Source organism: Ptychodera flava, chromosome 14, assembly GCF_041260155.1.
Source record: "Ptychodera flava strain L36383 chromosome 14, AS_Pfla_20210202, whole genome shotgun sequence".
NCBI lineage: Eukaryota > Metazoa > Hemichordata > Enteropneusta > Ptychoderidae > Ptychodera > Ptychodera flava.
Window position 1 is genome coordinate 1,346,376 of NC_091941.1, and position 22,440 is coordinate 1,368,815.

At 36.6% G+C, this 22,440-nt stretch overlaps 2 protein-coding genes across 4 annotated transcripts in view; one reads left to right on the plus strand and one right to left on the minus strand.

The window, feature by feature from the left end:
* Positions 1 to 18,622, minus strand: part of LOC139148909 (alpha-ketoglutarate-dependent dioxygenase alkB homolog 6-like) — a 41,463-nt gene extending 22,841 nt beyond the window's left edge. Inside the window, exons 1-6 of one of the 2 annotated variants that reach the window (XM_070720360.1) lie at positions 18,186 to 18,622; positions 14,345 to 14,413; positions 11,176 to 11,236; positions 7,683 to 7,729; positions 6,911 to 7,015; positions 1,166 to 1,294 (exon numbers count right to left, since the gene is read on the minus strand). In XM_070720360.1, the coding sequence (XP_070576461.1) occupies positions 1,166 to 1,294; positions 6,911 to 7,015; positions 7,683 to 7,729; positions 11,176 to 11,236; positions 14,345 to 14,413; positions 18,186 to 18,236 (462 nt within the window). In that variant the 5' untranslated portion in view covers positions 18,237 to 18,622. Of the gene's footprint in view, positions 1 to 1,165; positions 1,295 to 6,910; positions 7,016 to 7,682; positions 7,730 to 11,175; positions 11,237 to 14,329; positions 14,414 to 18,185 lie in introns of both variants that reach the window. The other variant, XM_070720359.1, reaches the window with a different exon arrangement.
* Positions 18,623 to 18,884: 262 nt separating this feature from the next.
* Positions 18,885 to 22,440, plus strand: part of LOC139148910 (endoribonuclease Dicer-like) — a 40,094-nt gene continuing 36,538 nt past the window's right edge. The window contains exons 1-3 of one of the 2 annotated variants that reach the window (XM_070720362.1): positions 18,889 to 19,161; positions 21,011 to 21,047; positions 21,570 to 21,900. In XM_070720362.1, coding sequence (XP_070576463.1) covers positions 21,600 to 21,900 — 301 coding nt within the window. In that variant the 5' untranslated portion in view covers positions 18,889 to 19,161; positions 21,011 to 21,047; positions 21,570 to 21,599. Of the gene's footprint in view, positions 19,162 to 21,010; positions 21,048 to 21,569; positions 21,901 to 22,440 lie in introns of both variants that reach the window. The other variant, XM_070720361.1, reaches the window with a different exon arrangement.

Below are 22,440 nucleotides of genomic sequence, written 5' to 3' on the forward strand. Positions count from 1 at the left end.
CCTTTTTGCAATATGAATACGATGAGAAACTAAATTTTTATTTTTCTTGGCCTTATACATGGGAGTCTATGGACTGCCTTATACATGGGAGTCTATGGACTGCCTTAAACATGGGAGTCTATGGATCGCCTTATACATGGGAGTCTATGGATTGCCTTATACATGGGAGTCTATGGACTGCCTTAAACATGGGAGTCTATGGATTGCCTTATACATGGGAGTCTATGGACTGCCTTAAACATGGGAGTCTATGGATTGCCTTATACATGGGAGTCTATGGATTGCCTTATACATGGGAGTCTAAGGACTGCCTTAAACATGGGAGTCTATGGATTGCCTTATACATGGGAGTCTATGGATTGCCTTATACATGGGAGTCTATGGATTGCCTTATACAGGGGAGTCTATGGAGGTGAAAACTAAAAAGTCCTCTAACACGGCCAAATTTGATCACATTGTGAAACAAATCAACGTGCATCTGTATGAGGTAGAGTACTATCCTTTTACAAAGTTTGAACGAAATCGCTCCAGGCGTCTCTGAGATATCTGCGTGAACGAAAAAAGTCATAAAATATGCAAATGAGCAATTAATTAATAAGCCACACCCACCAAAATCTAATCAGATCTAAGTCTCATCATGATAATACCAAATACCAAATTGCATGACATTGGACCTAAGGGTTCTTAAGTTATGAGTGGAACAAAATCTGTCTACGGATGGACGGACACACACACAGACATTGTGGCGACATAGGACACCTTTGGTGCTTCGCACCACGGTGTAAAATAACATCAGCAGCAACTATCCCTGGAAAAAAGGCTCAAAGGAGCTTCCTGTATCCTTCTATTTTTGTACACCTATGCAAAGACAAAGACAGCAATTTGGCACGTCTGTAATAAAGCTAAAAAGAAAGAAACTTTTTAAGATGCCAACTTCATCAAAAAGTGCTGTCATCCTGTTTTTGCTTGACAACTGGTCTGGTTTCCACAGTAGACAATGGCCGGTCTTAGCAGGTTTTCTTATGTGTGTTGTCTAATTGGAGTGGGCAAGGACTTAATTTTCAGTACGGACATTGATCTGGTTTTCTTGGGGTTCAGTTTCAGCAGGTTTTACTGTAACCAAATTACGCAAATGATGTGAAATTTCATTCATACATGTACTTACCTGGATATCACTCTCTGTAGCTTGACTTTTGACTTGAGACGTAGGGTGATGATAATAATTCAGTATTGCATGACTGCCAAGACTGATTGTTGATATGACAGGATAAAATAGTGGTCCATCCTCATGGGGCTTGCAGGGTAACATAATGTAAATTTAACATAAGTGTGACAGTACATAATTTGATGAATAACTTTAATAGAGAAGATTTTGTAATATGTAAATGAAGGTAATAAAGAGCTAATACTCTTCCTGATTTCAAATCTACACTATTCAAATCAACAAGTCATTGACGATGACATAGTCCACAGTTGTAATTGGAATTTGTCAGCGGAAGTAAATAAATTCAAGTTGATATGATGTGCATGAAAAAAGAAATGCAGGTACCAAAGCCCTGTCTGTGACCAATGCCCGTATTGGATTGGATTGTAAACTACCATTAGTAGACATTACTATGAACACCATACGATTAAGAACTTGAAGTTGGACAGAATTAGGTATGTCATGCACTGGCTCTTGAAATGTCACAATTCAACTGATCTGTGTCAAGCCATGGCTCTCAACATGAAAAAATCAGAACACATTACAGAAGAGACTTACTATTATTAGCTATTGATACTGTTTAATGCCTTTCTTGACTGTTCAATCTTTGTATGATCAACATATGCAGCAATTGTCATCAGATTTACTTCAGTCATTCAGGATATAATTGCTAATTACAAACATTCTTTCCCTGAGTAGAGGTTCAACTTTACTACAGAAAACAACGGGATTGGTCCAAACCAGAGCGGTGAAAATATAAAGCACATCTGGCCTGCCATGCCAATTATGGAAGGTCATTAAATATGTAAATTTGTAATTGATTGACAGGATGTTGCTAAATATTTTGTATATTATTATAAAACTGAGAGATTACCATCTGTACAAGATTCCATGAAATTTGATGCGGTGCTGCTGGGCATTCACCCTAAATAAAAAAATGCATTAAATATGCAAAGAAGCAATTTAATGAAAGAATGCCACTGAATGTCATTGTATTCATTCAATTACAGCACTGTGTGATCAACATCTATACCAAGTTACCGTATTGCTGCAGTATTTCTTGACATCACCCTAATTACGAAAGTTATTTAATATGCAAATTAGCAATTAACTGACATGATATGCTATCTTTTCATGCTATGACATATCTGAAGGATCAACATCTGTACCAAGTGAAATGAAATTTGATGCAGTATTTCTGAACATATCACTAATTAGGAAAGTTCATGAAATATGCAAATTAAATTTAAATAAATTGACATCATAACGATAAACATATTTATTCACTGTTAATGTAAGCTCAACATTTCTATCAAATTTTATTCTGTAGTTCTTGACACATTACACCCTAATTATGAAAACTCATTAAATATGCAAATTGGCCATTTAGTAACATAATAGTCATACCACAGGGCCTCATAAGTGGCTATTTAAGTCAATATTACAGCGTTTTTCTTTCTTTTTCAATGTTACAAATAAACAAGCTGAAGAGCACAACACTTGTGTAGCTGTCTTTTGTGTAGCTTGTATTGGCATGTATAGTGCGCCTTCAATGGGGAATGTGATCATATGTAAATGCGAACTTTAGTTCCGTGACCTCTAGCCATGCCTACTTCTTCGCCATATGGCCGGCCATGCGTACAGACGTCACTGTGTTTACTGTTCTTATATTTCCCAAGGGAGGCAGATCCGGCCATATCCTCAGTATGAGTGTAATGGTGAATCTCAAACAACATGAAATCTTGGTAATTTTTTTTGACAGACACGGCCATTGTTTTGGCACACCGATCTGACAATGTCATTAAAGTCTAAAAATGAACCTTCATGAATGTAGAATCTGAAGAAAATTGGACGCTTTCAGCACCATGTCCGAAGCGACCCATGTGCGCCGTGAAGTACATGTGTGGGCAACTTGATTATACTTTATAATGAGGACGTAATCTGGTGAGTGAAGGCTCGTTCAAGAGTGGTGGGGCGTGCCTTATGCAAGAAATAAACAGGAAATAAACATATTTACAAACACGATGTATTGCACATGGCCCGTACGCGACACAGCCGGCAGATCACCTCAGTGGTACAGCAACAGGTAAGTTTGTATGCCTATTTTGTTCCCATTTTATCGCTGGGAGGTTAAAAAGCCAGTCGAGATTGCGTTATCACCTAACACCAGTACTTCTGAAACTCTGTTTAAAGCAGCAGCAACAGTCAAACACTAGGAAAAGTGCACGGGATTTGATTTAATCTTGTTGCCCGTTGTGTATGCATAGTATATGCATGGAGGTAGTCCGCTACTACCTCCATGGTACATTTTTAACTGAACGGTTTACCCAGTTACAGTCCTTCCACATACTGTAACCCATTCAACCTCTTATCCAATAATGCATATAATATATGTTGTTCCGATTAAGCTTCATACTAAATAAAAGTACTAGTAACTTTTATGGTTTTATACATAGAGTGGTTACAATGTAGTGTTGTGTTCACAAATGGGTCGGTGTTGGTATTGTTGGGTGAAGATCTGACCAGGCCATCCCCTTTTTATGTAGCTGTGATATCGCAGCAGCACTTGTGGCGTGTATCGAACGCGCTCGGGTCATTAGGGTCATCGCCACAGTCCCGATGTGAGCCAACGCGTAGGCTTCGTTGGCAGTTTACTACAAGACCGACCGGTATCGTAGATTTAGCTTGCAAAATAATGAACTATATTAGCCTTTGAATAAATAAACTTGTATCATCTTTATCATCGACTATCTGAGACCATGTCTCTGCTACCTCCATGCTGAGACTCATTCTGTACGCCTGCTAACTTTCTTGAAGATAAGAACACGTATTTTCGACCATTTTCCCGTGAGCCGTCGACGGCTTCTACGATGTTTGCTCGATCGCGCGTACAACGCACTGAATACTCTACCGGACTTTCTTTGCTCTGCGTTTTTGCCAACAACAACAGTCGCCAGAGCCGTAACATGTTGCTCCAAACTTGAGATTGCCTGTAGCCCTGGTGTTTTTTCACGCTCATTAATGCAGATTCGCCCACATAAATATATGAATATTTATGATGCATTTTAAGTAACCAGGTACTTAGCGGCTCTGACAGTTTTGGCTTGGCGAAGAGCTTCTTCCCTTGGGAAATTAGTACAGTAAGCATAGCGAGGACAGGAAGTAGGCAGGCTAGAGGTCACGGAACTGAAGGTCACATTTATGAGGACACACTATACATGCCAATACAAGCTACACAAAAGACAGCTACACAAGTGTTGTGCTCTTCAGCTGGTTTATTTGTAACATTAAAAAAAGAAAGAAAAACGCTGTAATATTGACTTAAATAGCCACTTATGAGGCCCTGTGGTCATACCACAATAACTAGAAAAGTTCATTTAATATGCGAATTTTAAATTTATTGACATGATACTGATAAACAACTCTGATAAACATCAAATTTCATACTGTAGTTCGTAACACATTACACACTAATTACAAAAACTCATTAAATATGCTAATTTGCAATTTAGTGACATAATAGTGCTAAATGTTGTTGCATGCTCACTATTATGGCATTCAGCAATCAACATCTTAACTATGTCATCAACTCTGATGGATGAAGTATTTCAGAACATATCAAACTAATGAGTGAAGTTCATTAAATATGCAAATTAGCAATTAATTGACATGATGCTGATATATATATCATATATCAATGCATCATTATCTCAACAGTTCATGTAATAACCTTAGAGAAATTAATATTGGCAAAGAAGCTTTCATTTGTAGAAATTCAAACTGTAATAACCCTTCTCATTTGCAATCAATTTCAAAACTGTATGATGATATTATCAGTCCCCCTTTTTTTTCTGTACGTTTTTTGGTGGTGTATGAGCTGGCTCTCGAAATAAATAAATAAATAAATAAATAAATAAAAAATAAAATAAATGTCTTTGTACACTGTTAAAGCAATGTGAGATCAATATTTCTATCAAATGTCATCAAATTTTATAAAGTATTTCTTGATATATCATCCTAATTACAAAACTTCATCAAATATGCAAATAAGCAATTGAGTGACATAATTGTGCTAAATGTTTTCGCATGCTATCACAAAACTGTGAGTTTGACATCTGTACCATGTTCCATCATATTTGATACAGCGTTTCTGGACATATCACCCTAATAATAAAAATTCATTAAATATGCAAATCAGTAGTTAATTGATATGATACTGCTAAACGTCCTTGCATGCTATTACAACACTGTGAGATCAATATCTGTACCAAGTTTCATCAAATTTGCTGCACAGTATTTCTAGGCATATAACACTTATTAGTCGCGCCAGCGGCTTACTGATACGCATGCGCTTATTCATAATATACTATGCGAGTAACCGGAAGTGTACCCTTCTTTCATGGGCGCCGCCATGTTTTTTTTGAGTACTCGTAAATAAACAAATACGAAACAAATTACTATTATATAACATGCCTTTTATAAAATATACCTCTCTTATTAGCCAGTAAATGTTATTATGCACCTTGTCGCTGATACAAAATATCGTTAATATAGATAAAGGGAGAAAACTGTCGTGCATATGAACGGTGGCATACGCAAAGAATGCTGGGATGGAATTATAGAAGAGCGCCCCCTGTGTCAATAATTAGATTAAAAAATTGCCAGTTTTTAGACGGACGCTATAGTTTTCAGCTTGCAAGTGGAAGGTGGGCAGTGCGGTTACCATTGCAATGATAATGATTGCATAATACGTCCCTTGTTTAACGCAATAGGCTGTTATCATTGTAAAAATTGCCAATTTTTGTCCAAAATTTTTACACGCTACAGAAAATCTATACCTGCCCTGCTGCAGGGTTTGACGTCGTGTACGTACGTGAACTGCTTTCATCAGAGGGAAACTGGGCATAGTTGTCATATAAACGTCTATGAAGTAACAATTACAGTTTATCATGAATCAATACAAATAACATTGCCAATCTTAACCCCTGGCGCGACACCAAGGGCTGAGCCCTATATAATATTATGAAAGTTTACTAAATATACAAATTAGCAACTGAAAGCTATGATACTGCTAAATATCTTTGCAAACTATTACAGCTCTGGTATCTCAGTATCTTTACAGAGTATCATCATATTTGAGTCAGAATTTTGTGACTGCCATGTCTTCTTGTGCTATTAGAGCTCCGTACGACCAACACTTGTACAAACCGTTTTTCATCAAATTTGCCGCAGTCTCTCTGGAAACAGAACTTTTTCAAAATTGTAACTTAAGCAAATTGGCAATAATTATGCATGCCACAGCCAAAACAATGGTCGTGCATATGTTTATCATAGTGTACCAAATTGAAAGGAATAGGCTCAGGCATGTCTGAGATATCTGAGTGGTTGAAGGGAAAGACAGCCGGCCAGAGCCTAATCCATAGGTCCCCCGGACTTTGTCCATGGGGACTATAGGATGCATGGGTCTTTGATGGGCACCGGGCAATGCATGTCTTTGAAAGAAAATACTACATGGAATTCTTACTTTCTAGTCTATCAATTTTGCGGCTGCTTTTAAAACCCCTTTTAAAAACCCTTGGAAAAATTAATATAAGTAGAGGATTGATGATTTCTTCAAGCATGTTAATTAAAGAAATTATTTCTTTAAGAATGTGAATTACGGTACCCCTCTTGCTCTGAAGTCATGTTTGGGTAAATGTTACTTACCATAATTCCCTGTCCACTTTCATATTCATTGACAAGCACATGATTTGGTTTCTTGTCTTGGAACACTCCCAGGGCAGATACCTTCTCTGTGTACAGTTCTAGCCACTGATATATAAACCAAAATGTTGAAAACAGAATCTAAAATCATTCAGTCTGTATTGTTTAATGTTTCATATCTTGATGGGTATATGGATCAGAGAATGCTTCAAAGATGTTAAACTGCCAGATTTGGAAAATTTACACACACAGTAGAAGAGCGTCAGCTGTGGTGCATACAGTGGTAGCATCAGAAAAATGACTGCTCTACATATTTCTACATCATGGTGTTTGTACCAAAATTGAGAAGTCCAGAAAAACATACGTAAAAGATTTACTTGTTTCCTCTTTACCTTTCCAAATAATTCAAGAACAATGTTCCATACATACTACTTGACAATTGACAAGAGCATCAATAATTTACAAGCACACAGTCAAATAGTAATATGAATTGAATGTGTATTGCATTGTTATACCTATGTATCTGGGTGTATCAGTATGTGTATGAAAGGAAAAATAGCTGATGAGACATCTATCTTGAGATCATATGGAGAGAGACAGAAAGAGTGAGAGAGAGGTAGGCACATAGCTTTGAAACTTTCAAGCAATGATAGGCACAAGAGAGAGTGAAGCAGATGATTTTTAAACTGACTTTAAATAAAAGAAACTTTCAAGCTATAATAGGGGCACAGCTTTTGATGTACTATGGATACAGTACTTGTACTGTCACACTTACCTTTGGTAATTTCTCTGCTACCATGCCTTTTGGATGTGGGATTCCCCCTTTAAAATATGACGAAATTGGTTTGTAAAAGAAACTGAGTTGTGAATGCAATGCTACAGAACTCACTTGTATCAGGCAATGGTGATAGAAATGACAAAAGGAACATGATAACTGCAATGCTCACTATGCAAAATGTCTCTCACCAAGCAACACAGGGACAGAGCCACAGAAAACGTAGATTTTTGAGTTGGTTTTGGTAAAAAAGTTACAAAAATCAATGTTGTAGTCATTGTAAATATAATAGTTTTGAAATCTCCCATGGTCTACCACGGGTTTTACCAGTTTTTAGCTCATGTGTGTAAACACGTGGGCTAATGTCATAGCGATGTCTGTCTGTCTGTCCGTGTGTGTGTGTGTGTCTGTCTGTCTGTCTGTTTACACGATAACTCAAAAACACCTGAACGGATTCAAGTCAGATTTGGTACACAGGTACCATATGCTTCTTGCAAGAACTGATTAGATTTTGGTTAGTGTGGCTTGCATATTAATGAAGTTATGCAATATCGTTTTTTTCCGTACAATGGTTTCCCTATGGAGACGGCAATGACAGTGTAGACATATATCAAGAAATACTGCACCAAATTTCATGAAACTTTTCACAGATGACAATCTAAGAAAATTATGATGATACTGTGAGTGTCATGTCAATTATCTTCTCATTTGCATATTTAATGAACTTTTGTTATTAGTGAGATAACTCTGAAAATCCTGCACCAAACTTGATGATACTTGCAACAAATATTGATCTGATATATATCTAATTATACTTAGAAGCATTAGGCAGTGTCAAGTTAATAAATAGCTCATTTGCATATTTTATGAAGGTTTGTAATAAGTCATATAACTCCGATATAACTTCACCAAATGTGATGAAATCTGCTGCAGATACTGATCAGACTGATATCTAACTGTAGTGTAAAGCATTTAGTAGTGTGAAATTAATCAAGGGTCTATTTGCATATTTAATGAACTTTGTAATTAGGTATATAACTCTGAAATTATGGCACCAAAGTAAGTGAAATTGGGTACAGATATTGTTTTGATAAATAAAATATCTAATTGTACTGAGAAGCATTTGGCAGTGTCAAGTTAACAAATAGGTCATTTGCATATTTTATGAAGTTTCGTAATTAGTGATATAACTGCACCAAATGTGATGAAATCTGCTGCAGATACTGATCCGACAGATATCTAATTGTGGTGTAGAGCATTTAGTTGTGTGAAGTTAATTAAGGGTTCATTTGCATATTTAATGAACTTTGTAATCAGTGATATTACTCCAAAATTACAGAGTTAAATTTGATGAAACTTGCTACAGATGTTGATCTGATAAATATCCAATTGTACTGAGAAGCATTGAGCAGTGTCAAGTTAATAATTAGCTCATTTGCATATTTCATGAAGTCTTATAATTAGTCATATAACTCCGAAACAACTGCATCAAATGTGATGAAAACTGCTGCACATACCGATACGACAGATATCTAACTGTATTGTAAAGCATTTAGTAGTGTAAAATTAATTAAGGGTTCATTTGCATATTTAATAAACTTTGTAATTAGGTATGTAACTCTGAAATTTCGGCACCAAAATTTTGTGAAACGTGCTACAGATATTGATTTGATAAATATTTAATTGTGCTATGAATCATTGAACAGTGTCAAGTTAATTTAGGGTTTATATGCATATTTACTGAACTTTGTAATTAGTGACATTACTCTAAAATTACAGCATTAAATTAAATAAAACGTGCTACAAATGTTGATCTGATGGATATCTAATTGTCCCATAAAGCATTGAGCAGTGTCAAGTTAATGAACAGCTCATTTGCATATTAAATGAAGTTTTGTAATTAGTGATTAAACTCTGAGAGTACTGTGCGAAGTTGAAAAAAACCTGCTACGTATAGTGATAACATATATCTCATTGTTCTGTGAAGCGCACTACTATTAATGAACCTGTTGTAAAACACGTGAGCATATTCAGTCCATATCTGGTTGAAAAATTAGACAGGACTGATCCTGCATTGGAACTTGCTGTCCATCAAATCTTTGTGTAAATCACAATGTGAATCTCCCAGTGTGCATTTACAGCTGACGTAGGCATATTCGGTACATCAATTAGGGTATTTACCTAATTTGGTGTGTTGAATATATCTACCTCAGCTGTAATCTTTATCCGAGTTGGTTCTGTAAACCAGTGATAATTGCACTCATTAAAATCATGAAGACGAGGGTATTGTTGATTGGTCAGGTTGTCAATTATGGTATATTGTCTATTGTGTCCATAAATGACTTCATTTTCCATCATCTTGGATATTACAGAATATTCAAGAGTCATCAAATGTTGACGTTCTCTTCATGTATATGACATTATATACTAGTCTAATACTTTACTAAAAGCACTTGTTGCTCCAATATAGTTTACTACACTATCTTAAAAACATACAGACATACAGACGCCACCAACTCACCATATAAGCTCTTTTTGGTATTTATATACATACCAAACATGAGCTAAAAAGGTGTGAAAATTGTTAAAATTCTTAAGTCCAAAATTTGCTGGTCCTGTATAAGTCTTACACACATTGCAGATTTAGGTTTGAAAAATTTTTAAAAACATCTGATAAGTAGTTTTGAATAATAATATTTTTTGACCAAAATCAGCAGGAATGTTCTAAAAAATAGCGTCAGTGACACTTGGCTGACATTTGGTTCGATGTGGCAGGCCAGAGTAAAAGTATACTTAACTACCCTTGAAACATGCATATCAAGTTTCAAAGCAATCAGACGAGCAATTTCAGAGAAAATGATTTTTTGACCAAAATTGGAAAAAATTGTCCCAAAAATACAAATATCAAAATTTCACAATTTTTAAATATCCGACAGAAGACAACCCGAAGATTGATAGCAAATTTCAGATGTTAAAAAAAATGTTAAAAAGATGTTAAAAAGATGTTACAAAGTTTATAAAGAAATGAAATCATCAAATAACAATTATTGTTCTATTGAATAGACCATAGACAGTACCGGTAGAGGGGGAAGATTACTGTTTACGAACGAACCTGAGGAAAAGTTCAGTGGACAAATACATACATGTACTCAAAATTTAAAGTTTCATCACAAATTCTAACTAAAAACTGTAAATGAGGTGATAGAAATGACAGCATTGGATCATAAATATGAGGCAAAAGATTGAATATGTAACAAGGGAATTCAATGATTTTAGTTTGTGTTGATGTCACACATGTACAACTAATCCAATAATTTAAGGAGTTCAAGAGCAACAAGGTTTGTACAGTTTTTGAATAATTTGTGCAGCAATTTTAGGATTTAAAGTTGAATTGATGTGAACTAAAGAACAAAATGATCTTCAGTAGATTTCTTTTCTCTTATATTTAAATGCTGCTGATATTCAATAAAGAATGCTAGCTTAGAAAGTATACCCCAATTCTGCAATCGTCTGTTAGACAACTGGGTCCATTTGGGCTTTGGAGCTGCATACACCTGTAATTAATGAGAATGAATTTTATACATAGGTTAATTTGCTGCCAAAGTATGCACACTGTATAAAAACTAACAAATCAACAAATCAACAACTTGCTGCTCAAGTACGCACTTTGTAATGAAGACTTACAAGACATGTGTGATAAGCAAATCAATATGACATCTATCAGTCCTCAAAACCAATATCAGAGTAAATCAAGTTACCTGGCAACAAAGTTATCTCATTCTAATCCTGTATTCAGTCTTCACAATAGGCTTGACTATTTTTACCTAATCTGATGCACATGTCAAATATTACAAGCAGTCCTTGTTTTCAAATGCCTGAGACTTCAAACACTGTTGTATCTGCTTACTCATTCACTCTCCAGGCCAAAAGAGACTGGTATAGAAATCGTTGTAAGGAAGGAGGACATTCTTTGTATTCGGTACTCTGATCCTTCAATATCATAAATTGTGTATCTATTAAAGGCGGATCCTCCCTGTAAAAGGATGCGAAGCTATGGCGGCGTTCATTGTGTAAGTGGAAACCAAACAGACAACACGCGGGCACACGCTCCAGAAAATGCCACTTTTTAATTTTGCCCGGTCGCAAAAACGCAGACAGACTGCCAAGCGGTCAGCGCGAAGTTGCTGCCGATTGAACTCTGTGGTTATATTCAAAGTCTAACGTGACTGGAAGACAATTTTTTAGGAAATTTGAGCGTTTGTGGTGGGGAATCAATGACCGTTGGCGATTTGAACCGACTGTCAATCAAACGCTTGTATAAGCTCTGTTTGCAGGATTAGCAAAAGGTGACAAAAGATTGAGATCAGTTTGTGTAATTAATGTTATAGAAATCAAACATCGTACTGGCCAAGTGTTTGACTGGGAGGAGAACTCCGCTAATGCAAGAACCTGGGATTGAAAAGTGCAGCTTTAATGATAAACCAACTTAAGAAAATTGTTTGACCACAATAAAGTACATCATAAAACTTCTTGAGAGGGCCCTGCACCTAACACAGCGTATTTGCTCAAAATCACTATTTTTGCAAATATCCATTCAATTTTAATTAATTTGTCAACCCAAGATTAAAATATTGGTTGGATTCACCTTTTGGCTTGTCAAGCAGTCATAAGTTGTGTGATAAAGAAGTGTGAACTTATGCAAATGTATGCAAATCACCCAGTTTCCTAGTTTCTCTTTTCTTCAAATTTTAAGATTTCCAAAGAATTTAGCTCCACTCTGGCAGGGTAAAATTTTCTGAAATTTTCACATTATCTTCTTTAAATGCTATATAACAAAACGACTTTTTTGATAGTCAATAAAGTTCTTACATTTTGAATAAGAGGCATTTTAATTTTGTTAATCATGTTTTAATGACTTCTTTTGAGCGTCAGTTTTTTCAACCCAAGCCATTTTCGAATGAGGATAGATAAATGCAAAATAAAAATAATTTTTTTCTACATATATTCTTGTTGCAAGTGAAATATTACATTTCAGAAAATAGTATCAAGTTTGTGACTTAAATTAATTTTTATCATTAATACCAAAATTGAGGTTTTCTACCCAAAATATACACCCTCTTCATCCTTCAAGTACCCTATTGGTACCATACTAAATTTGTAGCGCTCATGAACAGTTTGCTAGGGGTGCATGAAAAAAACTGACCTAGAAGTACATACACATGTATGCAAAGATGCAAAGCACACATACAAAATTGCTTTTAAGGATGGGGAAAATGGAATTTATGGACTTTGTTAGGCCTTCAGAGCTAGAGTGTATCAAATCTTGAGTGCTGATAAGCAGTTGCCGTACTCGCCATGATCTACTGGTATCACCATTGAACAAGGCTGGTGGTAGAATGAGGAAGGGGACGAGTACGTGTTGGACAGCAAGTGCACACAGAATTAGAAATGATCTGCTATGGAAGCCTTTATACGGACTTTGTACTTCCCACTGTACAAGGGCAAATTTATTTCTTTCAGCCATCCTTGACCTTGAAATCGTTTGCATGAAATGCTGAAAAAATTTAATGGAGCTAGTATGTGTCCACTGACGTGAGGTTGTTTTCTCAAATACTGGTGGTGGTGGGTCTTGAGAAATGCAATTGAACTCCTTATTCATTTTTGGTCTCCCTCTCAATACACCCTCAAAAAATTTCAAATTCCACCCCTCTACATGATCAAAAATTTTCAAGTCCCCCACTATCATACAGCCAAACATTTAGTGAAAACTAAGCTTTAGTTAACTATAGATCAAACCAAGTTTAATCATGGTTAATCGCTTTTAGCCAATAGTAATGGAGTAATGTTGGGTGTGTCCATATACATGTATCTGTCGCTGATTGGTTAGCATTCGGAAAGTGCCTGATCATTTTTAATTCTCTGTACATGTTAACATAATAATAACTCCTTTGTCCAGAATTGCCACCACAGGAAACCCTGCAGAGCCCGGAATTACTCTCATGTCTTTGAGCTGACATTTATACCACACTGTCATTGGGGTTGTTGCATCAAAATTTTCATAATTTGTATCTTTATTCCCTGATTCTGTGGATCCCGAAAGTTGGTTGCACAACCACCTCTGTTAGTTGCAGTTATGTAAAGAAACTGCTGCTTTGCAATAGTTTTAGTAATAGTTTTAGTTTGCACAGACTGTGTACATGCATCTCCCTCTTTCATATTCAATGCTGGGCAAGGCAGCTAACGTGCCAGTCTCTGTGCCTCAGTTGACCATCAGGTGCTCACCTGGGTTGTTCTTTATTTTCTGCAAAACTACCCAAAAGCCTAACTTGTTCCTGCTCATATCAGCAGCCATGCAAACCTGCTGTTTCTTGTGTCTGTGGATCAGGGATCAGGATGGAAATGGGTTGAAAGATGAAGACCCCATAGCACACCCCACATAAATCACTCATGAACATGTGGCAGAAGGAGTGCTTATGCGCGTCACTCTGCTTCAAAAGGCTAATAGAATGCTCTAGTCTTCGACTGAAAGTCTGACGAGTCAAAAATGATATAACTTGTCAAAAAGAATGTGCCATTCTCCAAAGGAAAATTGTTCAGACTCAAATAAAATATAATTCTTGTGAAGACTTAATTTTGGCATTTATTACCTGCGGTAGACATACCTGCTCAATTAAGAATTCTTCCTCATCTTTGGTGATAAAGTTTGGGATATAATATGCTGTTGGTGGTGCCTAAAAATGGATTCAAAGCAGAAAAGTGGGTAAATAAATTACAATGTTCTACTAAAATTTTTATTTCTTGTGGTGAAAACCTTATCATAAGCATAGGAGGGTAATATTTTGTTTCTTGTCAGCAAATGCATCACCTCAAGACATGTGCATTATGTCTGTTTTCCCTTGAGAAAAACTTTGTACATGATGGGAATTCCAAACACGCCACATTCAGCAGTTGTTCCGTTCTACCTTTTCTAAAGACATTTTCTCAGTGGCATAGCATGGAGCATGGATTTTGGACACTGTCCCAATATTTGAATGTCATCTTGAATTCTAATGCTTGGTTCATTTAGGAAGATGAATGGCATAACTATTCCGTGCCAGAAAAAATATCAAATGCAATATTGGATCAGTCAATGTCTATATGTGTGTGTTTTATGTGTAATTAATTCATGATAGTGGAAAATCCTCTTTTCAAGATCCATTAGCTGTAACTTTGGTCATTTTTAAAATTTTGTTTGTTCTGTGTATCATCTGCAGTTTCTGGTTTGAATCCCTGAACCATGGAGAAATTCCTGATATTTAGCTCATAAATATACCCTATATGAGTATAATCTGCATTGTTATTGTTTAAATTTTGTATTCAGGTCCAGACTAGAATACATTTATCAACAATAACAATGGTCGTTTCACATACACACGCTGTGTTGGCAAGCAGGACACCGGGCATTGGTCATGATGATCGGATTATAGTAAAATTCTGTAGTTGATACATTCAAACAGAGTAGTGAAAAATTACTCAAAAGTTACAGCTTATGTCCCTTTAAAAACAATTTACATATAATCCAGAAGATACTATGAGGTTATTATGAAAATACCGCAAAGGATGCACGAGGACATTGGCACAGCGTATCGCCCGACGCGAAACGGAGGACGATGCGCGGCGCCAATGTCCTCGTGCATCCTTTGCGGTATTTTCGTGATAACCTTATTATTATACATCTTACATTCGTGACTGGGGCATCAAATTGTCAGAGTAGTGACCATTTTCATGCAATGTCGACAATTTTTCTTCTGATTTTATCGCGCCGGTGTGGAACACCATGTCGGACACGCTTCTGCAAGTTTTGGAGTGTGTGCACAACACACCTACGTACGTATAGAGCGCGTGCGAGACATGTTCTGGCACTCGTCCAATGGGTCCCTTGAAACCGTTCAACAGTGAACGCGCGGATACAGCCGCAGGGGATGGGGCACCTGGAAACCGTTCGTGTTACGGAACGGGCGTTCCGTACGGCTTTTTTAGCACACGCAAAATTCTATTCTTCTCGATGGTAGATGTATAATAATACTTTGAATGAAAAATTGTCCAAATGTTAATGAAGTACTGGTTGAGTTGATGATAGTATATTTAGATTACATAACATAGATTATGTCAATACAAAATACCCCTGGAAACCATTTCTAATTGATGAGAAGCTACTCCTCAAAATGAATCAGCTTCAACATGTGGAACCATAGATTCTGCTGAAACACTGTTCGGCTGAAAAGTCAGATTTTCAAAAGTTTCTCACTGACAATTGAGTTGACATGAGGTTAAGTAATTAATAAGACTGTGACAGACTGCTGAGTGTAAAACACAAATATAGTATTAAACTTCTCATTGGTTGAGCTGGCTGAAAGAGATGTAGCATTATCTTCATATAGTTATTTTCTTTCCCCTCCTGTTAAAGGGACAAGTTCATTATCAACTTTATCTCGAAGTAACTATGCACAACTTTCAAAGGAGAACAAAGGACTAAAATCACATAAACAGTCAATATTAATGAACACTACTGCGAGAACCAGGGATTGAGGACTGCCCCTTTAAAAACTATTCAAACCAATCAGACTCTTTGACATCTTCTAGGAATCTTACGAGAATATTTGACAAGCCAATTTTTTGCTCACGTGTTCACACACGTGAGCATATGTCGCAGCGATGTCTGTCTGTCTGTCTGTTGGTCCGATATCTCAAAAATGGCTGATCAGATCAGAATCAAATCTGGTACATAGCTTGAGTATGCAAATGGCAAGAACTGATTAATTTTAGGTGGGTCTGGTTTGCATACTTTTTGCTCATTTGCATAATCAATGATTTTAGAAAAAAACTAATATGCATTAAAAACGACTGCACACAATTTGATCAGATTTGCTACAAATGTTGATCACACCAAGATATATCAGCAGTAGAAAGCATTAAGGGGTGACATGAAAGATAGTTGCTAATTTGCTTATTTAATGAACTTTCCTAATCAGGGATATATATCTGATTTGACTGGATCAAAATTGACCAAACTTGGTATGTATATTGAAAACTTGCTACATATATTGAAGACACTGTGATACAACAGTATTAAAAATCGTTAAGTATTTGTACTTCAGCCAATTCCTAATTTACATATTTAATGAACTTTGCTAATTAGGGATATATGTCTGAATTGACTGGACCAAAGTTGATGAAACTTGCTATACACATTAAAGATACTATGAGACAGCAGTATTGAAAGTCATTAAGCAATTCTTCTTCAGCCAATTCCTAATTTGCATTTTCGATGATCTTTCCTCTGAGATTCACTTGATCAAAGTTGGCAAAACATGCTATGTACATTGATGAATATACCAGGTTAAAACAATATTGAAAGTCATTTCACATTTTCATGTCAGCTAATTTATAATTTGCATCTCTAATGAGCTTTCACAGTTCGGCATATATGGCTTGAAGGACTTGGCCAAAGGTAATTACACTTGCTATATAAAGTGGTGATACAATGACAGCAGTCAAAGAACTTTAATATTTTCATTTCAGCTAATTACATATTTGTATACTTCATGACCTTTTAGAATTAATCGGTGGTGAATATTGTTCATTATGTTGATCATAATACTTTCAATGAAGTTGCAAACATGTGGCAAAGGTTCAAATTTACATATAACTGCAATATATAATTAAACACGTGAGCATTTTCAGTTCATATCTGGTTTTACATCTAACAAGAAACTGCACTGTCAGTGAGAAATATACGAGGTAATTGTTTTACATACCATATTTTCGTATTGCTTTACAGTATCTACAATGTAATGTAGTTTGCTCAGTTTTGCCTTGGTCAGAGATGCATGCATGTAGCTGAAGTGTGATTAAGGCACAAGTGCATGTGATGCAGAAAGTTGTGACATCTCGTGACTTTGTATATACGATATTAGTCACCACATACACATGAACATGAAGTCAATGAATTTGGTATAAATTCATGGGACATTTTTAATGAAACTGCTATGGATTACAATAGCCCTGTGTACGATGCTGCGTGTTCCCTGCGTTCAATGCCTCCCAGGCCGTACAACGCCGGTGTTCTGCTATCTATCCTGCTGCCATCTATCCTGACATTTGAACACACAGCATCGTTTCAGGGCTATGCGATGTTACTGCTGTTGCGTCGGCAGCTACAATAAGATAAAGCCACAGGCGTTCTGTTTTGTGGGTAGTTTAGTTTCTACTACGTTCCGACGTTCTAGCAGGAACTACACTTTTACAAACTACCCACAAAACAGAAGGCTTGTGGATAAAGCCCAGAGCTGTGCGATGGTTTTAGCTGTTGTTGAGTCGGTCCCTAGGATGAATTACCCTACATATATTCTACACTGAATCACAGTCCGTGGATAGAGGGACTGTGACTGTATAATTCTTCAACTTTTCAACATCGAAGCTCAGTTGAGATTTCCAATATGATTTTAAATGAGACACACTTACGTTTGCAACCTGGTAATGCGCAATGTTTGTTGGTAACAAATTAAAGGCCATTGCAATTTTGAATTAGTTAAATCGCGCAGCTCGGGAAATCCAGCACATTAACACTTGTACTCTTCCGCATAATCAGTGTTGGGTTGCATCCGAAAATATTTTGTAGATAGATGACTGAGTCAGTACAGCGGGCGTGCAGTCGACAGCAACATAACAGACCGTCTGCACCGGATCGTTGATATTGATAGCGGTAACTTCAGAGTCGAATTCGACGAAATCACTTTGAGAACATCTACGTTGTCAATCCGTGGTCGTACACTGTGAAATGACACGACAATGTATTAAATAAATAAATAAGTAACTAGATAATGACAATAACAATTACATTGTGTTTTGCTGATAACGTTTCGACTTTTGTCGAACCGACAGCCTGGATTTCATGAGTTAGTGAGAAGCCTTCTAGCATCAATGTTATTTTTGATCATTCGATTTTGATGGATGCTTTTTAAAGGTGAAAAAAGTGTATTGTGAAATCTTTCGACGTTCTAAATCAAATTGAGGTGATAAATATACTATACTTCATGTCTTATATTGTATTGCACCGATAAAAAGTGACTGGAAAAGCATTTTTTGAACTTAGCAGCTGGAAATCAACTCGCAGTTGTATTATCTTAGGTAAGTTAAAGGGTCTTAATTTTAGAGGCACCGTCTGCGAATAAGTGATGGCAGCTTTCGAATCATGACAATGTCGTGTTCTGGGAAAAACCGACTACACACTTCATTCATATCAGTACTTTTGATTTACATTTTGTTGACGTGGAATGCAGGGTTCTGAAAGATATTGTCACAAGGACGCAAAGTTTAGAGGAGTAAGCGCTGCTTTCAAGTCTTTTCCGATATTTAGACGAGAGCTTTGGAAATCTGAGAGGTCAATGCAATGTTTACACTGTACATGTGAACACCCTGAGACGATAAACTTTTCCAGGTGAGTTTAAGGAAATTCGCGAGGTTTTAGATCACAGAAATATGACTGTATAACCATGTAGGGTGATAAAGCCGATTCGTATCACGGATGATCTTAGCCGCTGTTTACGAAACGTTGCTTCCATTATTTAATAATAGCTGCAAACTTTACCCAGTCAGCCAGTGGCAGTTGATCAACAGCAACAGACCAAAAAGGGGATTCTCTTCCGATCGGGAGAATTTCTCCCGATATAGAGACTCCTTTTGATCGAATTGTTCTGCGCAATTTAATATACATTTGCGCATTTAGAAAAGTGTACCACTACCAATAAGAGGGTGGGTTTACCATTGTTCTGAAAATGTTCGCCATTGCTTTCTTTGCCTATTTTAACATTCAATAATACTCTTATGTAGAAAAGACATACAGCAAATAGTCATTTACATGGAATTTGTATTTCTGCCATGTGGATCAACTCTATTTGTACTTTTTAACATCAAAGTCATGCCCTGGAATTCAATCATAGTTACCACTTTTAAACTGTTACACATTTAGGACAAAGTCTCCCGATAGAGAGAATTCTTTCATTTTGGAGAAGAACCTTCATCAAGTATGTGTATTAAAATACATGTAACATTTCTAGGAAGTCTCTTGGTTGGGAGATTTTCTCCCAATATAGAGGAGAATCCCCCTTTTGGTCTAGTGATCCTTGCTGATCAAGGCAGTACACTCTAGAAATTCAAGACAATATGAGTAATACATGGATTTCATACAAGTCAAAGGTGGAGCCTCCCTTTAAAAGGGCGCGAAGCTATGACAGCGTTCATTATTAAGTGGACACCAAACAGGTGACACACGGGCACACGCTCCAGAAAATGCCACTTTTTAGTTTTTTCCGGCCGCAAAACGCAGACAGACTTCCAAGCGGTCAGCACAAAGCTGCTGCCGATCGAACTCTGTGGTTTTATTCAAATTCTAACGCGACTGGAAGACGTTTTTATAGGAAATTTGAGCGTTTGTGGTGGGGAATCAATGACCTTTGGCGATTTGAACCGACCGTCAATCAAACGCTCGTATAAACTCTGTTTGCAGGATTAGCAAAAGGTGACAAAAGGTTGAGATCAGTTTGTGTAATTTATGTTACAGAAATCAAACATCGTACTGGCCAAATGTTTGACTGGGAGGAGAACTCCACTAATGCGAGAACCTGGGATTGAAAAGTGCAGCTTTAAACATAATCGCATGTCCCTAAGTTGTATTTTCAAAAAGTCCTATTTGAAAATTACATTTCCCCATGACATGATTTGAAACAATTAAACCATACAGTGCTCTACGTCCAAGTTGTGCAGACAGATAGTGTTTAAATTTTTAACATGCCATTGTGAACTTTGGTCACACAATCAAGTTGAGATTCTGCTAAATTACAGTGTACTAGGAAAAATCTATCTATTCAGATTTTTGCTGTTTTTTTCATAGATTGTATGAAAACATTTATATTTTGACATGATTTGATCTAATATACATTTCCTTTGTGATATTTTGTCCATATTTATTCAAATGCAAGTTTCAAATATTCGACCAGTAAGCAATCATTCACATTTGACTGAATTTATGAGATAAGTCTGATCACCCCTTATGCTGCCACGTTCATTTGACCATCAGGTCAGCTTTTTAAAATTAGTAAGTTAAGCATATCTGGTATGTTGCATTTTAACAAAGACCCATACTAACCCATACTGAAAGATTAGAACATTTGATGGTTCTTTTATAAGGACTATCAGGTTCAGTCAGATTTAACACTCTGTAACATACCGTGTGAAGAAGATGAAAATGCTTATGTTTTGCTCAATACTGCTCTTTACTGATTTTGCAGAAGGAGATGTGATGGGGACCAGCAGGATAAGAGTAAAGTAAGACTTATGAGATACAGGGGCACTTTTTTGGTGAATTCACTAGCTTATGAAGTTGGTAAATGCATTATTTGCTATGTAAAAGAGTTCTCATACTGCTGCTGCCTGCTGTGCACCCCCCCCACATGTCATATTGACTTGCCATGTTTAGCCTAATGATGATCAGATCATTGTGTTTTCACTGATATGTCATGTGAACATGTACATAATCAGGGTTACTTTTACTGACTTTGCCTGATAACATTTGGCATAGCAATCTTCTGGTTACTTAGATCTTTCTACTACTCAGTTAATAAAGAGCTGTTGAAAAATCAAACATATCATGGTTGGGATAGAGCAACCGTTCTTATGTCAATATTCTCAGCAGCTCACTTGCAACTTTCATGAGAAAATCATATAGTAGACAATTTATGGCAATGGTAGCTTCGGTGGCCAATGAAATGATGTCAGAAAAACAATGTAAATTTAGGGACAAGCCAGCCTAAACAATGATTGATTTCATTTTCTCATTCCATTTGGTAGAAAGTACCGCAGTAGAAAGCATAATATAGCATGACTTCCGAAGAGAACTTGACAGCGATGGATGTGGACTACTCTGCCAGTGACATTGATGTCCAAATAGAGGATAATGGGGTGCCACAGCTGTTCTATCAAGAAATCCTGCATAGTTTTACTCCAAGAGCATATCAAGTTGAATTACTGGAGCGAGCATTGGAAAAAAATACTGTGGTATGTCTGCAGACTGGTGGTGGCAAGACGTTCATCGCTGTCATGCTGATCAAGGAACTTGCTCATCACATCAGAAAGGAATTTCAAGAAGATGGAAAGAGGACCTTCTTTTTGGTGAACACAGGTAAGAATTTACAGGCTTTACAGTTATAGTACACCATGGCTTATGAATGAAAAGAGATGTTGAAAATGTCACAAATATTTGATTCAACCAGTGTCACTTCTACTGTCTAATGGTTGATGGTACTTACATTTGAAATGGCAGTCTTCAATCCATGGTTCTCACATCAGTGGTTATTGACATTTACTGTTTATTTGATTTTAGTTCATTGTTCTCCTTCTAAAGTTGTACAGAGTAGCCTATTTGCTCAGACATACATGCAAAGCTAATCAAAAACCTGCCAATGTGAGGCAAAGCCAAACCATGGAAAATTTTAAACTGTTGCTCATAATCCATTCAAGGAAAGCTGGTTATTCCATACTGTATGATAGATAGATAGATAGATAGATAGATAGATAGATAGATAGATAGATAGACAGACCCACATACATACATACAGGTAGATGATACAAGCATCCATCCATCCATCCATCCATCTATCCATACATACATACATACATACAGTACATACATACATACATGTACATACATACATACATATTG